The sequence below is a fragment of the Arabidopsis lyrata genome (genome assembly GCF_000004255.2).
Source record: "Arabidopsis lyrata subsp. lyrata unplaced genomic scaffold ARALYscaffold_5, whole genome shotgun sequence".
NCBI lineage: Eukaryota > Viridiplantae > Streptophyta > Magnoliopsida > Brassicales > Brassicaceae > Arabidopsis > Arabidopsis lyrata.
This window is the reverse complement of record NW_003302551.1, coordinates 18,077,280-18,097,219: the sequence shown is the minus strand read 5'-3', so window position 1 is coordinate 18,097,219 and position 19,940 is coordinate 18,077,280. Positions and strand designations below refer to the sequence as shown.

Here is a 19,940-nt window from a genome sequence, read left to right as displayed (position 1 = left end):
TGATTGCAGATTAATATACAGTAATCACTTACCATTAACTAGAAACTATAGTGTTCAGAGCTAGAGAATGTAAACATGTATGTGATAATTACAAAAAGTTTTGATAATCAATAATCTACCTAAAATCCCATTGAAGCTTAATTGATTGAAGGAAGCACATGTAGTGTTTATTCCCATGGAATAAAACTCGATAACCACCTTCATTAAAGGAAATCAGTAATCAAAAGTATTAAACAAATCTCTGTTTGGTATTTTGATCAAAAGTGTTGGAGACCATTTTTGGGTAACTAAAAAAAGAAACGCATTGAAAATTCCACAGGAGGCTTGAGAGGGGGGCATTGCCACAGTATCGAGTGTCACTTTCTCAATCAAAAGGTTTTCTCTCTCTTCTTTTTTTTCCTCTCCTGCGCGAAAACAAAACGAGCAATAAGAAAGAGAGAGAGAGAGAGAGACTCTCACACACAGACTCAACAAGAGTTTAGGTTTGCTTTGTAAATCTCTTCTCTCTTCTCTCTGTACTTATCATAGTTTCGTTTCTCTTTTGAGAAAGAAAAACCCAAACTTACAATTGTTTTAGATCTGGTCCTTTTTAAGCTCCAAATTCCTTTACCCTTTTTCCTTAAAAATTGTTACTTTTTCTTTGCTTAAGTTTTGATTTCTTCTTCTTCTTCGAAAAAGCTCTTCCTTTCAAGCGTTTGATTCTCCTCGTGTAGCGATTTCCATGTTTAGTATCTGCATTTGATATAGCCTTCGATGCTGCATGCAATTCCCAAGACTCTTTCAGATTGCTACAACGCGGTGATTTCTCTCGGCCATTTCCTTCCGATTTGATTTCTGGGTTTTCTTGTTTTCGTCTCTCTGCTGCATGTTTCTCCACTCTACCTTAGAAAAAACGTTACTTTCGCCTCCGATTTAGGCTCGATTTGATGAATTCCTCGTCGTGTGGCCATTTATCAAATTGAGCATTAGGGTTTCTGATTTGTGGGTTCAGAGTTGTTTTATCTATCTGTGTTGCTGTTTTTTTCCGCTACAAAGTTTATGGATTCTCAGAGGGGTATTGTTGAAGAAGCTAAATCTCAGTCCTTGAATAGACAAGGCTCTCTCTACAGCTTAACGCTTGATGAGGTTCAAAATCACTTGGGGAGTACTGGTAAAGCTCTGGGAAGCATGAACCTTGATGAGCTTTTGAAGAGTGTCTGTTCTGTTGAAGCTAATCAGCCAACGTCTATGGCTGTCAATGGTGGAACAGCTCAGGAGGGTCTTTCTCGCCAGGGAAGTTTGACTTTGCCACGGGATCTTAGCAAAAAAACTGTTGATGAAGTCTGGAAAGACATTCAGCAGAATAAGAATGGAGGGAGTGCTCATGAGAGGAGGGATAAACAGCCTACACTCGGGGAAATGACGCTTGAAGACTTGTTGTTGAAAGCAGGAGTGGTGACTGAGACTATCCCTGGTTCGAACCATGATGGTCCTGGTGGTCCTATTGGTGGTGGTAGTGTTGGTTCAGGTGCTGGTTTAGGGCAAAACATAACTCAAGTTGGCCCATGGGTTCAATATCATCAGCTCCCATCAATGCCACAGCCTCAAGCATATATGCCATATCCGGTTTCAGATATGCAAGCGATGGTGTCTCAGTCTTCTTTAATGGGTGGTTTGTCAGATACACAAACTCCAGGAAGAAAGAGAGTAGCTTCAGGAGAAGTCGTAGAGAAGACTGTAGAGAGGAGGCAGAAGAGAATGATAAAGAACAGAGAGTCTGCTGCTCGTTCCCGAGCTAGGAAACAGGTGAGAAACATCTTCTGTAATTGTAAATTTGTTGTTGTTATCCGTCTTGTCAAGTCATGCCGTTTTTCTTTTTTAACATTGGATATTGATGAGCAGGCTTACACTCATGAGCTAGAGATCAAAGTTTCGCGGTTAGAAGAAGAAAACGAAAGACTCAGGAGGCAAAAGGTAATGCACTGCAGTGTTTTTTCTTCCTTTTTACCACATGCATTGGTTAAATCTTGATTGCTAGAAACTTGTAAGAGGTGATCGTTAATTAGTTCTGGATTCATATTAGAGGGAATGATAGATTATAGAAGATGTAGTAAAGTATAGAATAGGGCACAAGCATAGTAGGCTATAGATGATAGAAAATGTAACCACGAACAAGTTTGGTCTTGCTGGTTTATATTCTTTATGGACTTTATGTTCTTCAATTTTGTCTGCTTCTATATGTGTGCCAAAGCTAATCCTTACATTACATTTCAGGAGGTGGAGAAAATCCTCCCAAGTGCACCACCGCCTGATCCCAAGCGGCAGCTCCGGCGAACAAGCTCATCTCCTTTCTGATCTCGAAACTCTTTTTTTTTTCTTTTTCTTTTTGTCTTCTGTGTCGGTTCACTTACAAAAAAAAAAGAAAACAGCTTTGTTTCTTTGTACATTCCGTAGACTTTCTTGACTTGGAGCAATTCTGTTAACTTTCTTTAAAACATTCTCTTCAGTTATTATTGTAGCAGCAGCAGTAATGGTTTTCATGAGTGATTGAAACTCAGATATTGAGTAGAACAAAACTTGTGTTTATAACATTTGATTACAAAGCGTAAAGAGTTATAGAAAAAGTTTAAATGGATCACACAGAAGGGAAAATCGTTTAAATCTGCCAGGCCTTCTTCTTGTAGGCCACCTTTGTTCTCAAATGTATGTAGACTTTTTAACTCAAATTCATCTCAAAAGTTTGTTTGCTATATGTTCTGCAATAGCCAAGCTTGAAGTTAAACCAGGTGATTCGATGCCAAAGAGATTAACAAAACCAGGAACTCCATGAGTCTCCTCTCCCTGCATCAAGAACACACAAGAGTCTTGAGATAACAAATGCTTTCATAACAAAACCGAAGATTCCACAGGACCCTTATGCTGTGAGTGTAGTCTGATGCATTTTGACAAACAAAAGATTACCTGTATGACAAAATCTGCAGGAGACTGTTTTGGTCCGGAAAGCTTAGGACGGATGCCTGAATAACCGGGTTCCAATGATCCATCTTTGAGATCCGGATAGTACTTTCTGATCTCTGGGTACAATTTCTCTGCTCGTTGTGGGTTTACACGATAATCAAATCTGAATATATACAGCATTTGAAGATCTTGAGTAACTTCAAAATGGACAAGAGAGAAAGGAAAAAATTCAAGAACAGATGCAAGTATTTACTTGTTGAGGAAGCTTGATGTATCATCTGCGCATTCAATCCATTCTACATCAGGTCCAAACTTAACAAGTCCGTTCAAATCTACAGTGACATGGACACCGAGACCTCCTTCCTCAGGTATAGGATACACAAGTTTATTAAATGGCGGAGCCTTTGTGCCTGATAGTGTAAAGTAGCATCCACGGGCATAGTGAGACGAAGGAACAAATCGATGATCTAAGCCATGGAATCTCTTTGCTAGAGCTTGAGCACCTAGTCCCGCAGAGTTAACAACGAGATTAGGGATAAGCTGAAGCTGTGCTTCTGCCTCACACTGAGATTCAGAGAATCTGGTATCAGCAACAAACAAATGCATCTTCTTTTCTTCAACATGACCGTTTAAAACCACCGTGTTGTATGAGAAAGTTGCGTGATTGTTCTCTGCTTCTCCCTGTAGTCTCAAGTTGTTGTTATCCCTGTAAACCATGAAATCAAAACTCTTTTCCTAAAGACAGAACAACAAAAACCCGGAAGATCTTGAGAGAAAGTATATTTCTATACCACTAAAGATAACATGAAGGAATGTGAATCAAGAATCCCAGATTCAGGAGATAGCAATGCTTTAACACAACGAAGCTGTGGCTCCATTCTCATAGCTTCAAAACCATCCAACATCCTTAGACCCGAGACTCCATTCTGAGTTCCAAGATGCATCAATAGATCCAGTTTCGGTATCTCAGAAGATCCCGTAGCAACGATAAGCTTACCAATCTTCTTATGAGGGATTTCATATTCTGAGCAGTACCTATACAGCAATTCCCTCCCTCTTACACAAAACTTGGCCTGATCAATATCCAACAAAATTCACTATTGAACTTACCAAAAACACATTTTGATTCGACCCTCAAGAGAAAGATTGTACCTTTAGAGAGTTTGGTGGATAATAGATTCCGGCGTGGACGACTTCACTGTTGCGGGAACTCGTCACGGTACCGAACGATGAGGCTGCTTCAAGGATTAGCACTTCTCTACCGCGGCGACTGAGCTCACGCGCCACCGCTAAACCCACGACTCCGGCACCGATAACGACAGTGTCAACTCTCTCTTTAGCTACCGTTTCAGCTCCTCCACCGCTTATTCCTCTCACAATTGTTCTACTTGCGTCAACGGCGTTTACGAAGTTCCAGGTTGGTTTTAGATTCATCGTTGACAATCTCATCCATTTTCTACCAAGACAAGCAAGCATCTTCTTATTCTTCTTCTTCGTCTTAAATCAAAGATGAAGTAAAATCTAGTCTCCAGCAAAATGTTTTCAGCACCACATAAATGGGTTTTTTATTCTCTGACTCTCTTACTTTATTACATTACAGGCTTTGCATTTTGCAGCCCAAGCTTCCTGAGCCTAATCAAGCTAAACGCCGCCGTTTCAGGTTTGTGCTTCCATCTTTCCTCATTTCTTACTCTGTCCATCACCAAGCTGGTCCCTTTTCTTTTCTCTGGCTTCTTTACTACTGTTTTCGATCGTAATTGGTATTGAATTTTGATTCCTTCGTCAGTAGACAGTCGAAAGAATCGATTTTTGGCTTGCTTTAGACTAATGGGCGTGGAGGAACTTAGGAATCTCTGCAAAATTAGGGTTTTCTTGAGTTGTCGTCTACAAGGTATTCGTGGAAATGCCTAGTCAAGTTTTCGTATTTCTTGTTCTTTCTCCGTCTATGAGTTTATTAACTTGTTTATCAGCACGTAGTTTGAAACCAGACACATTGGTTGTTCTCTCAAAGAAGTTTGTTATTTGATGTTACATTGGATTGTGAAATTGATATGCTGGAAACTTTTTGGTCTAGGAATTAGTTACATCTGGGTCAGAAGACCAACATTTCTTCTAGCTGTTTCATGGGATTTGCCATCACGGTGACATTACCTAAGTGTGGAAGTAAGTTCTTGCCAAAGAGGAGTCTCAGAGACAAAGGTGCTTTGTCTCTTGCCATTTGCTTGGAGTTTTGTTCCCTCTGTCATTTCTTGCATCCTGCACAGCCTCTGTTGGTTAGACATCAAAGGCAAGTTTCTAACTTTTGAAGCATCAATGTGTGGCGTAAAAGTTAGAATTCCAGGCTTTTTATATAATGAGCTACTGGAAAAATTCAATGATATGAGGATTTTGGTATAACCTAAATAGTGACCTCTTGCAATTCTCTGTATATTTGTCTATGAAGGCAGAGAGCCAGAGACCATAACCAACCATTAAAATCCATGGTTACATATATGATATATCTGAATCATAATTTGTTTGCTACTGAACTTACTATGGAGTAGTGAAGTTCTAAGACCTCCAAGTATGCTTAGGCTTCTCGATTTTTTTGTGAAATGTACTGTCTTAAAGAAGGTCTTATGTTGAACTCATTTTTCCAGTATCCAAGTTAAGTGAGTCTTTTGCAATTTTTCAGGAGGATGTCGTGGACAACAATTAGAAGCTCGGTTGGTGGGGACAGATTTGATCCAGCATCCGGTTCTTCAAGTAATAATAGCTCCAGAGGTCTACGGTTAATCAAAGCCTTACAAGTTCTCAGAACTAAGCTTCTGGTGAAATTTCAGGAGATAAAGAAAGATCTCCCCAAGAAATTGTTCTTTCTGTTGGTGGGATTCTACTCTGCAACTGCTTTCTCTACATTCATAGGACAAACAGGAGACTGGGATGTTCTGTCTGCTGGAGTGGCTGTGCTTGTAGTTGAATGCATTGGAGCTTTAATGTACAGAGCCTCTATTCCATTAATCAACAAGATGCGGGGCACGATCACTATGTTTAACTATTGGAAGACTGGACTCGCCCTCGGACTGTTCCTAGACTCATTCAAGTATGAAGTTTAGAAAAAAATTTATCAGTTTTTATCTTTACGCTCTTGTTATGGTCCAGTTAATGAAAAGTGTGAAAACTCTTTTGGCTGGACACAGGTTTTAGCTTGGACCTCGGAAGAAAGACCGCGAAACCTGGCTCAAGAATGGACAGTGATCAGCAAAATTTTGACATGCTGTGTCCCCTTTATGCCTGAAATCAATACATGAGGCTTGTGAAGACTTTAACTTTCATTGAAGACAAAGGTTAGGTTTCAGCGTTTCAAATCACAAGCTAGAAGACATGGGACCAAACCTTCAAACCTACCAAAAGCCAGCCACCAGCAAACAATAGTCGATACCTGTCTGTATAGAGCCTTGTATTTGATTCTGGGTCAAAAAATCTTAGCATTACAGATTGAGAAGTTTGTAATAGCTTTCGAAAATTTCCACCTTTCTTCATTAGGAGGATCCAGCTTTAGCCTCTGTAATTTAAAGTATTGACTTTTAAACACCTCAGATTTTGCATTAGAAAAACACTCATCAAATTCCAATCTTCCTCTGTGCGCACAGATCACTGAGCTTCAAGTATCACCAGCTCACAATTTCTTATGTGCTTTCATAGTGCTGTAATTGATGTCAAAGAACACATAGAGGCAGAAGCAAGACAGGATCAAAACCTCCGACAACTAAGTACTAACTAGCAGATGGCTGCTAAACCCATGACCAATATTGAACCAGATGTCTAATTGCTTATAAATACTTAAAAAGAGATTATCTTTCAAAAAGTCCCACATCGACAAGCTAGAGAGCGTTGGTCATAAGCTTTGTAGTATAAATAAGAAGCTGAGCCCATCGTTTAGTTCATACCTTTCTCGGCCTTTTGGCTAAGATCAAGTGTAGTATCTGTTCTTATCAGTTTAATATCTGATATGTGGGCCATCGGTCCACACGATATTAACTCTATTTTTTAAGGGAGAAAGTCCGTTAAGATAGCTTGCTATCTGGGCTTTCGCGAGTCGCCCATGCGTTGCACTACTGCACGGGCTGGCTCAACCCGCTAATCATTCAGTCTAATTTTTCTCGCCCGTTAATCGATTAATTGATCTATAAAAGTAAATTATAAAAATTAATTAATTAACATTAAATCAGAATGTACAGAAGAAAGATAGAGAAGAATTTCGAAAATGGCAAACCCTAGAAGAGTAGTGATCGATAACCAGAGATTGTCACCTATAATCAACCTACTGAAGAAGCCTCAAGCGTTTCCTATCCTCCTCTCGTTCTTCCTCTTCCTCACATGGATCTCCCTCAGGTTACAGCACTCTTCTCACGTCTCTTCGTCCTCTTCACATCCAAAATCGACGCTAAATAGTCATCCCGATTTGAAAGTCTTCGACGACGACGATAAGGTTAATCTAGTCCGGTTCGGTTTGGCGTCGCTTTCTCCTGCTCGGAAAGACGACCGTGGATGGTTGCTTGATCCCGTTATACTTGCTCGTGATTCTCAGCTCAAAGGTTCTTCTGATCGATTCTTAATCTGTTTTCTTGCTGATGTTATTTAGGAAGATGTTAAACAGCAATTCGTATAGTGTTCTTGAGTATATCGAAACTGAGAAAATTTGTAGCTTAAATTACCATTCTCAATTTCTTCCTGACGTATATGTAGCAGCATGAAGCTGTTTGTGATGGTTTTAGCATATAGGTTGATGAAGAGAAAGTATCCATGGCTTTGATCACTCTATCAATTATAATCTTAGGAGTGATCTACCTAACCTTGAAGGAGACTATTGTGTAATCCTAAGTTTCTCTTTTCTCGATACTGGAGATTCAAATTTCATGTTTTCTCTTTTTCACTTGTATGAAGGTGGAGCCGCCTCGTGTGTTTCCATTCATGTTGGTGAAATACGGCCTGGTGGATTGAGGGGAAATCATAGACACCATACCTGTAATGAGACGTTTGTGATATGGGGAGCCAAGACAAGATTCAGGGTAAGTCTCATCATCCATCTCATTGATAGACTGTTGAACACCTCTGATAGGAAGGAATATATGTTTTTGCTTATCTAAGTAGTCAATGCATCATTGAATGGTAAAGGGAAAATTTTGGTAAAGAAGGTAGAAAAGAGAGTTCAGAGTGTTCTTAATGCCATGCCAACTTAACTAAACTTGTATTACATGTTAATTGATGGTCTTGGTGTGTGTAAGTAGAGGATTGAACAGCTGCAGGAGCAGGCTGTTCTTTGGTTATTTTGAGGTTGTTTAGGGTGTCTAGAACACACTCTAGATTTCTGTTTGGTTTGCTGATTTTTTGTCTTTGATTCTGCATTGAATCTCTTTTTTTTTTTTTTTTTTTTGAGAAATAAAGGAGAAAATCACTAGTGAGAATCTATCATAAAGATGTTCTTGACTATTGGACTTAATATCATCAGTCAATTGCTCGTTGATCAGTGAACCACTAATCACCTTCTAAGATTGAAAAATCGAGTTTCTTCCTATAAGATGTTTAGTGATGTGACAAAATAGGCTTATCTTATTATTCTAACCTTTTTTCCTGTGATGATTGTGCCCTGGTTTTCCATTTCTTTACTGCACTTGGGTCGAAATGAACCAAAATCATCAATCTAACATTGTTTATTGACATATCTATATGAATGCGTGCAGCTGGAAAACCACGAAGTCGATAAAGGTTACGCCGAAGTGTTTATTGGGGAGGATGAAGTAGCTGTAGCAGTTAGTCCGAGTGGCACGGCTCATGCTCTAGTAAATGTTGATCCTGTGCGATCTACTTTCTTCATAGGATGCCAAGACTATATACAGAACAACAGCTCAACTAGTGACTACAAAGTATGGAACGATCTATAAACCAAAGTGGGTTAGTTTAGTTCCTCTCAATCGTTCAGATTTTCATTGGCTTTTCTTTCTTTTCGAGCTCTTATTTGTATAGAATAGGCTTTGTTATTACTTGTCAGTTATATTGTTACTGAGATTATAAAACTGAAACTTCCAATGTTTAGTGTTCATTGATATGATGATAAGATTAGTCTGATCAGTGAGAATCAATTCGTATGTATAGTTTGTTGTTTCTTCACAGTTGAATTTGCAATGCAAGTATTTCTGGGAAAATCTTATTGCAATTTGCCAAATTATCACTGTAATCAATTAATTACGAAATTTTATAATTTATGATCAAAAATGTTTTATGTGTCTTAAAAACTACAAGTATATCTACATGTAAAATTATGTGAGCAAGTGTTAGTTTTTCTACTTGACGAAAATTGTTAATTTAAAGCATAAATTGTTTTCTTCAAACGTGTAAATGATTTATGGTCTCAAAACAGAGTGCCATTAATGATGCAATTACTTAGTCGTACAAAAAATATCTAATTTTTATAGGATTGATAAAAAAAGGCTCTAAAAGTTTTCTCTGTCCAGCATGCACAAGGTCATGAATCTTAAAGAACACTCTTAATCATGCCCCTTTGTTTCTCATAGAGGCATAGAGCCTTGTGCTAAACTCCTAAAATGCCTATTTGATTAGGGTTCTAAATTCTGTTAATGGAAATTTCTTATCATACAAAAATAAATCTGAATCTCATTTGAAATCTTAGACCATTGGATAACTATAACATTATTATATATATCATTAAAAGCTGTACTTAAAGATCTAGTTGAATACTTGAAGTTTATCTAGTTGAGAGATAATCAACTTTGAAAACCATCAAAATTAGAAACAAAACATAAAAGACACTATAATGCCTAAACACAAAAATGACATCATACTGTCTATAGCTAATAATATTTAGCAAGTGTCAATGCATTGGAATTTGCCATGTGCATATGGACCAACCTTAAAGTAAAAAACGTAAAACAAAAGTGAAAAGGAAAATAAAATAAAAATAAAGCACAACCAAAATCACAAAAAGGGTATTAATATTATAATTTTACCGTTGGAATGAATAAAAAGAAATTTGACTAAATGGGAATTTAAGGTTTTAGATATAGAGAGAAAACAAAGAGGTGAGAAAAAACAAACAGATAGGAGGGAATATGAAGAAGAGTAAACGAGAGAACTTGCTTTCTCCTTCATCTTCATGGCGGGAAAACCATAATCCTCCCCGGAAAGATTCAAACTCCTCCGCCGTCTCCTCCGGCTGCCTCCCCGGATTCTTCAACCTCTTCCTCTCTACCTTCAGCTTCTCCTCCAACCGCCGCAAATCCATCACCTTGGGATCTAAAAAGCGAGAACAAAAAACCGTCGTTTACGCTTCTCCTCCGCAAGATTCATCAAACGGAGACGGCGGAAGAATCGTTGCGCCACCGCTTCCGCGCAATGAAGGAGATGGAGATGCGGCGAGGGTGAGCCTAGTCGGAGCACTAGAGAAATGTGATCGGGACTTAGAAGAGCTAAGGAGAACCATCGACGTCATCAAAACCACTTACATTCTTCACAAGAAACTTGAGGTTTCTCCGCCGACAACACGTGAGAATTTTAAATTCTCCGGCACCGGTACGTTTCTCCGTTTTGTTTACTGTTTTGGTCGTCTTATACTCTTATGCATTAAAGATCATGATATATGGACAACAATAAAAAAAACATGTCGAAATCACTTTTTTTAGTTTTTCACATATATTAACTTCTCTTATTTAATGGTCCAACAATTAGCTTAACATAAATCAAGCAATGTGGGAGAATTGATATGGTCCGTATCAGGGAATTTGGTATTAATCTTTTGTTGTTCAAAATAAATAAATTAAAGTAGTAAAAATTAGGAGAACAGTTTCTCAACTAAAGTAGCAATAAAGAGTGAAGATAGAATGGGAAGGCCAAAGATTTGTCTCTTTGGTGGTGTTGAAATCATGAGTATGTCCAATAGTGGAAGACAGTCTCATCAAATTTGTATATTGATAAAGACATCTCATTGCTCTAACAATTTCATGCATGCATTAACTGTGTTATTTGATTAGATGTCACATCTATTTGCTCTAACAATTGGTTCACTACATATTTGTTGTGTGACTTGTGTCATTGAGGATAATGTTCAAAATTATATCAAGTCAAGATAGTATGGACCCCAATTAAGTTTCAGTGGGACTAATTATGTAATGAGGTTTAGTCTAATCTAATAGAATAAAATTAAAGTAGAGAAGATAGTAAAGAAAGTGTGACGAGAAAGAGGCATGTTAGAGAAATGATGAAGGAAGCAACAGCTTTTAGGGGCCTTTATTCCTTTAGTCATGAAGCCCACTTTAACTTTTCTCATCATTTGGACCCCCACCCATTATTTGATTTATTCCTGATTCTGACCCACAAACTGTTTTATGGTACCAAATCAAGAACACCACTTTTAAAGACAAAATGATTCTACAAAACACTTCATTTATATAAAGAGAAATAATTTTAGACTTTAAGTAATATAATTAAATCATTGTTGCTCAGAATAATACACTAACTATGTATATAAAAAAAGGGGAAAGATTGTTACTATAACACCTCAATCTCAAACTTTTTTAGGTAAACCTTAACACAACTGACTTCCTAAATTTGTTTGTGCTTTTTTCAGAAAACAAAAAATATGGAGTTATTTTTGGAATGTCTTTTTGAAATTATGTTTCTCTTCAGGAAAAAATCAAAAAAGATAGCGAGAATGGATAAAATTCAACTATGTTAAATTGTTACATGCCTGATTGCCTTTGTTTTGTTTTGATTTTATATATAAACAAATCTAGTCACAATCGATATATAGATGATTTTTTTTTTTTTTTTGGTGTGAGAGTGATGCTAATAATATACTACTAAACACAAGCTGTCTGACTAATTATTTTCTTTTTATTAAACAAACTACCAACAGTAGCAGGAGATGTCGTCGTGAGGACGCAAACGCAAAAGAACACGAAGACGACACGACACGAACCAGATACAGCCACGATGTTGTCGATGATGAACCATCACGAGTACTGCAAAGACATCAAACCCTACAAAGTCAACAACATAAATCTAATCACCAGACCCGATCATTACGCCATTCATGACGTCATTTCCAAGAGAGCAACGTCAACGACGACAACAGAGTCATGTGGCACGTTGCCCCTTGTGGTGCGGAGGGTAAGACGGAGCTTGATGGAGAGCGTGAATCAGGTTTGTGATGACGTGGCATCTGGTCAACGAAGAGAGGTCGCTAAAATCGGTTTAGCTCTTCATGATCACATCTGTCGCGACCTGATCGCAGAGACCGTTCGAGAGCTCTCCTTCTCCGACTACGATGACGACGAGTTTTATAAATCGCCGGTAGATTCTTCTGCTTTTAACGGTGGAGGAGGTAAACGCCGACACATCCGACGTGGTAGCAGCAACTCTCTCCCACTCGACGCCTGTAGAAGAAGATTAGTGTTTTGATGTGATTGATCTCTTAGGTTCTTTGTAACGGATATGGAAGTCATAGTTGCGACAGTTTTCACCTATGACACTTGTTTAATTTACTTTATTATTTTCTTAGCTTATTAAGAATTTAAGACAAATATATATTTCAATGGAGTGCAATTGGTTTTCTAGGGCGAAAGTGATACACTATTTGCATTCGATATATAAAAATAAACGTTCCCTATTTGAATTCATCATGTATATATGTACTACTTCATAGATTTCCTTAAATAAATGCAACATCTCACAAAATGTGAAACGTAATATTCATCTAAAAACAAACACTAATTCTTTCCGAAAAGTCATATACCCACATAACTATATTTCAAAACTCAATCCTTTCTTACCTTATATGCAACATTGAATCATAGAATTTATCAAGAAATTAGACAAATAAATCACTCCTTTTTTTTTGGTAGGCGAGCGGGAGGCAATGCCTCCCATCATTTATTCAAACGAAAGAAAAAGAAAACTAAACACGAACACTTCTTGGGCGCGCAGTCCCATTAGCATCCTCTAACAGAATTAAACTCAACTCGTCAACCCGAGTCGGAAACAAATGAAAACCTAAAGGTAATGTAAACGCATAGTTAGCTAACCCATCCACAAGACGGTTAGCCTCCCTATACACGTGAGCAATACGGACTATCCAGTCTCTTGATATGAAGCCATGGCACAATCGTACCAGGAACGACAGAGGGTGCATGTCACTTATCCTTGTCTGAAGAAACCCTACCACAATCTCGGAGTCCACTTCTAGCTCTAGTCGCGTGATGCCTTGCTCCCAAGCTATATACAAACCATAATACACACCCCATAATTCCGCTAGTGGAGCCGAACAAATGCCAATATTCAACGCGAACCCTCCCCGCCAAACACCGGAACCATCCCTCAACACCCTTCCAGCCGATGCAAGACTCGGATTACCGCGTGAAGCACCATCCGTATTCAGCTTGATCCATCCCTCACTTGGTGGTGACCAAGCTATCTTTAAAATCACTCCTATAAGTATATCTTTAAAAGGTTTTAATTTATGTTTTTGAAATCGGAATCTTTTTTTTTTTGGGCAAAAGTGAAATCGAAGTCTAATTCAATTAATTCGCCGGTGATGAATGATAATGTACTAAATAATAGTAAAATAAATTCAATGGTGACAAGGAATTTAAATAGAGAATATAGAGCCAAATCAGAAACAGACATTTGGAGTAAGAGAGAATGAGAGGACCCAGCGAGAATGCTGACGTGACAGTCAAGTCAACGCTCCGCGTACAGACCGCGTGAACGTGTGTGATCCGTTTAATTGTCCACTGTGGCCGTTTTTAAGAAAAAAATCATTGTTGATGGCATTAACGTAATTATAATCATAAACCGAGGTTATAACAGAAATTTTCAAATCCGGTACGGGTTAATAAAAAAGCTTTTAAAGTCCGGGTCGGGGCAAAAGTCGTTAATAGGCTTCGTACCCGATAAATACGGTTTCTCTCTCGTTTTCTCAGCAGAGACGCTTTTTTTCTAATTTTCTCTTCCTCTTCTTCTTCTTCTTCTTCTTTCTCGTTTTTGAGAAAACAAAAAATCTGAATCTACAGGTTTCACGAAAAGGAGAAGAAAAAAACAATGGCGGATCAGCTCACCGACGATCAGATCTCTGAGTTTAAGGAAGCTTTCAGCTTATTCGACAAGGATGGTGATGGTACGTTGTTTGTTTTTCTGTCTCTCTCTCGCACCTTCAAACGTTTGTAAATGCATAGGATTTTGTTACTGTTGGATCTTGGTGTCTAGCTTTATCTGATTTAATTTCTGCTCGTCTTGCTGATTCAAATGATCTGTGTCGATGTAGATAAATAACGGATCTGTAATTCGTGATCTCTAAAACTCGTCCTTGTTTTTCAATTTTTTTGTTCGTTTGGTTTATGGATTGGATTTGACTCGTATTTGGTGAATCAAAATTTCGATGATGACTTAAGGATTTGCAGATTTATCGATTTGGTCCTTCGTGATTGCCGATTCTTCAAATTTTGTTTGGATTATCGTTAATTCTCCATCAGAATTCTTTTACCGTTAATAGAGAAGTCTGGGATCTAGCTAAGATACTTCTCTACAGAGACCTGCTTGTTGTCTTCTTTGAGTTTCGTAATCGAAGACATTTGATTGAATTGTTCTTTTCAAGATCTATAGAGAAGTGAATGATGAACAAATTTTTGATTTGCTTGTAGGTTGCATTACCACCAAGGAGCTTGGGACTGTGATGCGTTCCCTTGGACAAAACCCAACCGAAGCAGAGCTTCAAGACATGATCAATGAAGTGGATGCAGATGGTAACGGTACCATTGATTTCCCAGAGTTCTTGAACCTTATGGCTCGTAAGATGAAGGACACCGACTCCGAGGAAGAGCTCAAGGAAGCATTCCGGGTTTTCGACAAGGACCAGAACGGTTTCATCTCAGCCGCTGAGCTTCGCCATGTGATGACAAACCTTGGCGAGAAGCTTACTGATGAAGAAGTTGATGAGATGATCAAGGAAGCTGATGTTGATGGTGATGGTCAGATTAACTATGAAGAGTTTGTTAAGGTCATGATGGCTAAGTGATGCGGTGTTGGACCAAACAGTGGCTCTAAACTTGGTTTGCATCTCTTACATATAAATTCTTATGTTATGTTCTATAATTTTTATTCATGGGACTCAAGGTCTGTTTTCTGGTTGTTTAAGACGCGAATGTTAATTATATCCCTTTTATGCTCTATTTTGCGTCTGAACATTTTCAAGTCTTGTTTTTTTGTTGTCTTGCTCTTGTAATTTGTAACTTGGTCTAGTTCGTGATTTTGTTATTAATGGTCTCTACTCTCTAGTAGAGCATTGTATCATGGTTTTGTGAAATGCAAATTAGATCGTATCAATGACTAAGCACCTGTTTACGTTAAAAGATTTCCTGGCGGGGTTCATTGATGACTCGATTAACTTCAAATGATCAACGAATCAAAACGCCAATTAAAACCTAAACACAAGAGAATGTGAAAAACCTCAATATAAATTGTAGTGAAACAGTGAATTTAGCAAAGCATCAAATCATAAGATGTCTCGAGTTTCCAAATAGTAGCAATCATTTAACAATTTGTTTTGCTTCTTATAAATTCATTCAAAAGAATTTCACATGACTTCGAACCTCTTGGCATAGAAGCTAAGTCCTCTTCAATTTGTTGCTTCCCTTCCACGTCATGTGGATATGACTCATAGAAGATTTTCGCCGTTTTCAAACATAGCGCATGATTCAGGAGATAACTCACCACATCCTTATCTCCGTATCTCCCTGTGTAACCTTTCCACTCTAGAGCTTCAAGACTGGACAACAAACATTCAGGAACCAAACTTGGCGGTTCCCAACGACCCAACGGAGTTAGTAAGTAAACCTGCGATCACGAGTAAAATTGGTAAATATGCTATTAATAATAAGATCATTGAGGTCGAATATTAAACACTATAAATTAAAATGGTAAAGGATCGGAAAAAGGGGAGAAAACTGAATACATTTTCAAGCTTGAGAACCACCAATTTAATGAAACATAGGAGCAAATCTACAAGCATTCCCCCATATCTTTCACTACATATGCTCAGCTCCAGATGTACTATTCGACGGAAGATATTTGCATCCTAAAAATAAATTAAAACATGATATTTCATTTATGTGATGGTTCCAACAAGATATATATAACGCGAACAAGAAATGACATGGAAAGAAAAAGTTTACCTCTTGTTAGAGAAGAAGCGGTATAATTCAAGTTTCTGGTTTGATTCCGGTTTAATGTCAAGCTAGAGATGATTGAATGGTTCTGCAGTTTGCAGTTGGTTTAGGAGAAAGTTGAGTTGGTACAGTGAAGACCAGAACCACGTCGAGGGCTACACTGTTTCATTTTCAAACGTGTATAAATACACATCTCCAAGACAGCTTCTTTCTCAAGTTGGCGAGAAAAAGACATAAGTTTTGTTCATTGTAGAGACTTGTGTATTGCTCAGGTTTTGAGCTGTAATCTCCTTCTTATTAGTGGATTGTCAGAGTTGATCTGGCCCCGGACGTAGATTCAATCACACCGATTGGATTGAACCGGGTAAAAATCTTGTGTGCTTGTGTTTCCTGCTTTCTTTTCTCTGTTCTTCTTTCCTCTGTTTTAACAAACAACAAACGTGAGAGAGAGACAAAGGAGAGAACGTGACTGATTTTGTGAGGCTGAAACAAACTGCAGAGAGTGTGAATCGTAACACGTGGTATCAGAGCTCTCAGGTTAGTGGAGAAGATTGAAACTTTCTCTGTTTTACGGTAAAAGGTCCAAGCTTTATTGAAGAAACTGAAAAAAGTTTGGATTTTTTGAAGAAAATCTTGATATTTATCATAAAGCTTTGAACTTTACACAAAAGTTTCAAACTTTATCATAAAAGACTCGTTTTAGAAGAAAGTTGACACCTTTGGTACAAAATCATGGCTGACGAGCTGTTGGCAAACACGAGAGTCGTTGTAAATAGATTTGACGGTACTGGAGACTTTTCCTTATGGAAAATAAGGATGATGGCACATTTTGGTATCATCGGGCTGAAGGATGTACTCACAGACCACAAGTTGGAGATGGTGGAGACGATTCCAAGTAGCAGCGAATCGCAGATTGAAGAAGATGGTGCAACCGCATCAGAATCTCTGACTAAGGTAGTTCCTGACCCTAGTAAGATTGAAAAATCGGAGAAAGCTATGGGATTGATCGTAACAAGCGTTGGTGACCATGTGTTGAGAAAGATTGAGAAATGTGTCACTGCTGCAGAGATGTGGTCTACATTGAACAGGTTATACATGGAAAGCACTTTACCAAACAGGATTCATCTACAGCTGAAGTTCTATACGTTTAAGATGGATGAATCCAGAAGTGTTGATGCAAATGTAGATGATTTTCTGAAAATCGTTGCAGAGTTGGGTAGCCTTGATGTGAAAGTTACTGATGAAGTTCAAGCTATCCTATTCTTAACATCTCTGTCAACAAATTATGATCAGTTAAAGCATACTCTCAAGTATGGAAGGGACTCACTGACACTAGAGGAAGTTATCTCATCTGCCAAGTCAAGGGAAAGAGAAATCGTAGAGGCCAAGAGAGAGTATAAGAGCCCTGCAGCAAGCTTGTATACGAGTGAAAGAGGAAGAACAATGACCAAAGGTCCCAAGGATACGAATGGGAAAGGTAGAAGCAGGTCAAGCTCTCGGACAAAGGTTACTTGCTGGTTTTGTAAGAAAGAGGGTCATATGAAAAAGGATTGCTATGCTAGAAAGAAGAAAATTGAGAGTGAAAGACAAGGAGAGGCAGGAGTTATTACAGAAAAAGTGGTTTTCTCAGAAGCTTTGAGCATTAATGATCAGAATGCTAAGGATGTGTGGGTTTTGGATTCAGGATGTACTTTCCATATGACATCAAGAAGAGACTGGTTTGTTGACTTGTATGATAATGGTGGTACTACGATTCTGTTGGGTGATGATCATACGGTGCAGTCACAGGGACAAGGATCGATTAGAATCAACACACATGGAGGGACTATTAACATGCTGCAGAATGTTAGATATGTTCCAAATCTGAGAAGGAACCTTATCTCAACAGGAACCCTGGATAAACTTGGATTTAAGCATGAGGGAGGTGATGGGAAGGTAAGGTATTTCAAGAATGACAAGACTGCACTCATGGGAAATCTCTCTAATGGTTTGTATGTGTTGGATGAAGAAACAGTCTTACCTGAGAACTGTAACATTGAAAAACAGTCAGATAAGACAACACTGTGGCATAGTCGGCTTGGCCATATCAGCGTTAACAACTTGAAGATATTGACTGGTAAAGGGCTGATTGAAAAGAAAGACATCAAAGATATGCAGTTTTGTGAGCATTGTGTTATGGGGAAGGCTAAAAAGCTGAGTTTCAATGTGGGAAGACACAGAACTGATGATGTGCTTGGATATCTACATGCAGACTTGTGGGGGTCTCCTAGTGTGACTCCATCTATATCAGGAAAGCAGTATTTTCTCTCAATCATTGATGACAAGTCAAGAAAGGTTTGGGTAATGTTCCTGAAGACAAAAGATGAAACTTTTGACAAGTTCTGTGAATGGAAAGATTTGGTGGAAAACCAAATGAGCAAGAAAGTTAAGGTGTTAAGGACCGACAATGGTCTAGAATTCTGTAATGCCAAGTTTGATGAGTATTGCAAGGTACATGGCATAGAGAGACACCGAACTTGCACTTACACACCACAACAAAATGGTGTTGCTGAGAGGATGAACCGCACTATAATGGAGAAGGTCAGATGTTTATTGAATGAATCAGGACTTGGTGAAGAGTTCTAGGCTGAGGCAGCCTCCACTGCTACTTATCTGATCAATAGATCACCATGTTCAGCTATAGACCACAATGTACCTGAGGAGATTTGGCTTGACAGAAAACCAGGGTATAAGCATCTCCGGCGTTTTGGTTAAGTGGCTTATGTGTACCATGATCAAGGAAAACTGAAACCAAGAGCCCTTAAAGGAGTTTTCTTGGGGTATCCACAAGGAACAAAAGGCTACAAAGTCTGGTTGTTAGAAGAAGAAAAATGAGTGGTAAGTCGGAATGTTGTTTTCCATGAAGATCAGGTGTTTAAAGATTTAAAACCACAAGAAGAACAAGGCGCTGAAAGAAATTTTGAAAAAGGAGAATCAAGTGGAGAAACTGTCAAGTTGGTTGTTAATATGAATCCTGATGTATCTCAAGCTGCAGGAAGTATTGATCAAGGTGGAGTTTTGTCAGAAAGCTCAAGTGAAATAAATGAGGAGGATGCAGAAAATGAAGAGATACACGATGAAGAAGAAGTTGATGAGCTGGCTGGGTACCAATTGGCAAAAGACAGAGTAAGAAGAACTACTGTTCCACCAGCAAGACTCACGGATTATAGCATGGTGGCTTTTGCACTTTTCACTGCAGAAGACACAGAAATAGATGATCCCCAATGTTTCCATGATGCTCAGAAATCCCAAGAGTGGGAAAAATGGAATGGTGCTATGGGAGAGGAAATGAATTCATTGACAAAGAACAGGACATGGGACATTGTTGATAGGCCAGTAAATGAAAAGGTCATTAGTTGCAGGTGGTTATATGTAAAGAAGCCGGGAATTCCAGGGGTTGAGCCAAAGAGATACAAAGCTAGGCTTGTGGCTCGTGGGTTCACACAAAGAGAGGGCATTGATTATCAAGAAGTCTTTGCTCCTGTTGTGAAACACGTTTCTATCAGAATTTTGATGTCTGCAGTTGTAAATGAAGACTTAGAGCTCGAGCAAATGGATGTAAAGACTGCATTTTTACATGGAGATCTTGATGTGGAGCTTTACATGGAACAACCTGAAGGATTTGAAGTAAATGCTGGGAAGGATCAGGTATGTTTGTTAAAGAAATCTCTTTATGGCCTTAAACAGTCACCAAGATTGTGGAATAAGAGATTTCACAAGTTTATATCTGATCAAGGATCCAGAGAA

The 19,940-nt window shown here is 38.5% G+C and overlaps 7 protein-coding genes across 9 annotated transcripts in view; 5 read left to right on the top strand and 2 right to left on the bottom strand.

The window, feature by feature from the left end:
• Positions 1 to 279: 279 nt before the first annotated feature.
• On the top strand, positions 280 to 2,555 carry LOC9312451 (ABSCISIC ACID-INSENSITIVE 5-like protein 2). Its single transcript, XM_002878067.2, has 3 exons — positions 280 to 1,785; positions 1,882 to 1,953; positions 2,254 to 2,555. Exons 1-3 carry the CDS (start codon positions 1,039 to 1,041, stop codon positions 2,332 to 2,334), a joined length of 900 nt encoding a protein of 299 aa, XP_002878113.1. The 5' UTR covers positions 280 to 1,038; the 3' UTR covers positions 2,335 to 2,555.
• Positions 2,548 to 4,431, bottom strand: LOC9314181 (L-2-hydroxyglutarate dehydrogenase, mitochondrial). The gene is made up of 5 exons (XM_021024428.1): positions 4,090 to 4,431; positions 3,729 to 4,010; positions 3,191 to 3,618; positions 2,941 to 3,100; positions 2,548 to 2,820 (listed from the first exon to the last, which is right to left on the bottom strand). The coding sequence occupies exons 1-5, from the start codon at positions 4,411 to 4,413 to the stop codon at positions 2,707 to 2,709; spliced, it is 1,308 nt and encodes a 435-aa protein (XP_020880087.1). The 5' UTR covers positions 4,414 to 4,431; the 3' UTR covers positions 2,548 to 2,706.
• Positions 4,432 to 4,495: 64 nt separating this feature from the next.
• On the top strand, positions 4,496 to 6,552 carry LOC9314180 (ycf20-like protein). Of its 3 annotated transcripts, none has more exons than XM_021024432.1 (4): positions 4,496 to 4,597; positions 5,012 to 5,224; positions 5,612 to 6,019; positions 6,117 to 6,552. In XM_021024432.1, the coding sequence occupies exons 2-4, from the start codon at positions 5,061 to 5,063 to the stop codon at positions 6,121 to 6,123; spliced, it is 579 nt and encodes a 192-aa protein (XP_020880091.1). In that variant the 5' UTR covers positions 4,496 to 4,597; positions 5,012 to 5,060; the 3' UTR covers positions 6,124 to 6,552. The 3 variants fall into 3 exon arrangements, with proteins under 3 accessions (XP_020880091.1, XP_020880092.1, XP_020880090.1); XM_021024433.1 differs by lacking the exon at positions 4,496 to 4,597 and adding an exon at positions 4,607 to 4,828 and having other exon boundaries at positions 5,016 to 5,224; XM_021024431.1 differs by lacking the exon at positions 4,496 to 4,597 and adding an exon at positions 4,607 to 4,828.
• Positions 6,553 to 6,843: 291 nt separating this feature from the next.
• Positions 6,844 to 9,087, top strand: LOC9314179. Its single transcript, XM_002878065.2, has 3 exons — positions 6,844 to 7,514; positions 7,864 to 7,988; positions 8,661 to 9,087. The coding sequence occupies exons 1-3, from the start codon at positions 7,184 to 7,186 to the stop codon at positions 8,859 to 8,861; spliced, it is 657 nt and encodes a 218-aa protein (XP_002878111.1). The 5' UTR covers positions 6,844 to 7,183; the 3' UTR covers positions 8,862 to 9,087.
• A 723-nt stretch (positions 9,088 to 9,810) lies between these two features.
• LOC9314178 lies at positions 9,811 to 12,607 on the top strand. The gene is made up of 2 exons (XM_021024429.1): positions 9,811 to 10,506; positions 11,849 to 12,607. Exons 1-2 carry the CDS (start codon positions 10,047 to 10,049, stop codon positions 12,391 to 12,393), a joined length of 1,005 nt encoding a protein of 334 aa, XP_020880088.1. The 5' UTR covers positions 9,811 to 10,046; the 3' UTR covers positions 12,394 to 12,607.
• Positions 12,608 to 13,783: 1,176 nt separating this feature from the next.
• Positions 13,784 to 15,312, top strand: LOC9312450 (calmodulin-5). Its single transcript, XM_002878063.2, has 2 exons — positions 13,784 to 14,107; positions 14,631 to 15,312. The coding sequence occupies exons 1-2, from the start codon at positions 14,032 to 14,034 to the stop codon at positions 15,002 to 15,004; spliced, it is 450 nt and encodes a 149-aa protein (XP_002878109.1). The 5' UTR covers positions 13,784 to 14,031; the 3' UTR covers positions 15,005 to 15,312.
• A 107-nt stretch (positions 15,313 to 15,419) lies between these two features.
• The window catches only part of LOC9314177 (putative F-box/FBD/LRR-repeat protein At3g56780), a 7,687-nt gene continuing 3,166 nt past the window's right edge, over positions 15,420 to 19,940 (bottom strand). The window contains exons 3-4 of the mRNA XM_021024424.1: positions 15,941 to 16,063; positions 15,420 to 15,822 (exon numbers count right to left, since the gene is read on the bottom strand). Of these exons, the coding sequence (XP_020880083.1) occupies positions 15,520 to 15,822; positions 15,941 to 16,063 (426 nt within the window). The 3' untranslated portion in view covers positions 15,420 to 15,519. The remainder of the gene's footprint in view (positions 15,823 to 15,940; positions 16,064 to 19,940) is intronic.